Here is a 2,750-nt window from a genome sequence, read left to right as displayed (position 1 = left end):
AGATAGATAGATAGATAGATAGATAGATAGATATAGATATAGATATAGATATAGATATAGATATAGATATAGATATAGATAGATATATAGATATATATTCCAATAAAAATGTGCTCAACATCATGGAATTTCCATAAAGGACGTTGGTAAAATGCCCATACAGTAGCCACTCTTAAGACATCCATATATTTTCCCCCAATGATTGCTTAAGTAGGATGAATACTTGGACTTCACTACTGAGAAATCCATGGTCAGCAATTATTTACGCAGTTCCTCCAAGAAACATCACAGTTTTTTCATTCAGTCCATTTCTCCAGTAACGTCCACCTTATTTCCAGTCTAACTTGCTGCCAACTTCTCTTCAACAATGTCTATATGTCTTTTGTCTGACCATCTTCTTCAATTTTTCTAATTTCATTTTTTAGACAATTTATAGTTTCACGACTTGCTTTTAATCTGTCCTTAAATTCTGCAATTTCAAAGCTTGTTTTTTTTCTTGGCAGCTTCTAATTATTCTGTGGTTTTCACTTCAAGTTCTGCAAATTCTGTTTCATGCTGATAGGCTCCTAATGTTAGCTGACGAGATGTTGTTAATAACTGTTGCATCATTGCTGTTGGGTCTTGAAATATCATTTCATCATAGAACTCTGAAACCACTGTCTTTTTCCCCAGCATGGCATTGGTGTCTGATTGGAATAGTTTTAATAAATGATAGAGGGTGACAGGTCTTTCATTAGGGCCAATGAAAAATATTTTGATGATTATTTCAAATTCACCCCATCCTGTTTCAGTAATTTCATATGGAGGTCTAGTAACAACTCTTAAGGGATTGACATAGCTTTCATGTAATTTAAACAGGCTTTTCTTCACATATGCTGACATATCCTCATTTCTGTATGGCTTTACATATACCGTCCACTGATGGGTATGACCACCTTCTTCTCTTTTCTTTCCAAAATAGCGAGCAATATTACCATAAACTATTGGTTTAACGATACTAACTCCCTTCACTCTCCCGCCGAAGTCAGGCCCATATTCGGCCATTCTCTTGAACATATTGACCCAGGGAAAGAGTTCGGGCGGCGGGGTCGCCGCTCCGCTCAGAGCTCCCACTCCTCCCGCGAGGGCCCAGGCGGAGGGTGTCAGGCGCAAGGAGGCTGAGTCCCCGGGCTCGGCCATTCAGCCCCGCGAGCGCACAGCGCCTATTTAATTTTTAACATTTATTCATTTTCACTGAAGCACACAGTTACTCTTAACCCTCACTGGCTGCCAACATTCCTCACATGCCCTTGTTATCTTGATGGCCATGGGTTTCAGTTTATTTGGCATGTTTATATTTTTGTTTACTAATAATCACATTAAATTATAGCCCTATAATGTTAATTATTCTAGACATATCTATAAATTTTCTTGAAGTTCTTTCTATAAGGGTAACTTCAAAATTGGTTGTTGAATGGCAAATTTCCTGATACTCATTTAACAAAGATTTGAAAAATAGACATATTTTCTTTTTACAGCTACAAAAACTTCTTTTAGCTGAGTTTTGCGGAACACACCTTTAATCACAGCATTTGGGAGGCAGAAGTAGGAGGATTGACACGACTTCAAGGCCAGCCTGGCACTCCAGAGTGAGTCCAGATAACTCTGGGCCAGAGTGAACCCTACCTCAAAAAACCAAGAGAACTGTAGGGATGGCTTAGCGGTTAATGTGTTTGTCTACAAAGCCAAAGGACCCAGGTTTATTCCCCATGACCCAAGTACGCCAGATGTACAAGGTGGTGCACGCATCTGGAGTTCGTTTACAGTGGCTGCAGACCTTGCAGCCTTCCTCTATATCCCTCTTTTTCTTCTCTTTTTCTCAAATAAAGAAATAAAAATTTAAAAATAAAACAACAAAAAAGAAAATTCTCATTTAAAACTACATGAAAGATTCTTTACCTTAGCCATACTCCTATTCTTTAATCTATCTGCAGACATACTTTCCCATTGAGTTCCATAGTGGAATTACCTCAGTACCATATACTAAATTCAGAGATACTTCAAAACATATTCTATTTTATGCACATGCATCATTTCATATAGATAACACTGCAAACTGTTAAGGCATCAGTAGAGTAACTTCTGAGGTGATTCCATTATAGAACTCAAGATACCAACTACCAGCTACTACCAACTGGTAACTACTGATCATGGTCCCTTCCCTTGCAGCCATTATACCATATTTACAAAGGATAACCACCAGATTACAGGAAGATAAGTTGCATATTATCTTCTGAGATGCAAGAATAAACCAAGAAAGGAAACAAAAGTGTTGACCTGGAATTCACTCTGTATTCTTGGGGTGGCCTCGAACTCACAGCAATCCTCCTAACTCTGCCTCCTGAGTACTGGGACTTGCACCACCACACCTGGCAAAATGCTACTTTCTCATCCTCTAATTACCAGACAAGAATTAAAAACATAAAGAAATAGAATGTATTTAGGTGGGTGTTGCAGTCGGGTTCACATTGCTGGCAGAAAGCACCCAATCAAGAGCAGCTTGTGGGGGAAAAAGAGGCTTATTTTTGGCTTACAGGCTTGAGGGTAAGCTCTATAATGGTAGAGGAAAATGATAGCATGAGCAGAGGGTAGATTTCACCCCCAACATAAGGCCAACATAAGGTGGAGAATAATAACAAGAGAGTACCAAACACCAATGCCTCCAACAATACACTGCCTCCATGAGGCATTAATTCTCATATCTCTGTCAA

General features: G+C 38.9%; 1 protein-coding gene across 1 annotated transcript; it reads right to left on the bottom strand.

The window, feature by feature from the left end:
* Positions 1–371: 371 nt before the first annotated feature.
* Positions 372–1,056, bottom strand: LOC101610736 (YEATS domain-containing protein 4-like). Its single transcript, XM_045155417.1, is given in 2 exon segments — positions 372–494; positions 496–1,056. Coding segments are annotated over 2 exon segments (684 nt in total).
* Between the last annotated feature and the right edge of the window lie 1,694 nt (positions 1,057–2,750).

Source organism: Jaculus jaculus, chromosome 7 (assembly GCF_020740685.1).
Source record: "Jaculus jaculus isolate mJacJac1 chromosome 7, mJacJac1.mat.Y.cur, whole genome shotgun sequence".
NCBI classification, from domain to species: domain Eukaryota; kingdom Metazoa; phylum Chordata; class Mammalia; order Rodentia; family Dipodidae; genus Jaculus; species Jaculus jaculus.
This window is presented reverse-complemented; position numbering and strand designations above follow the sequence as displayed.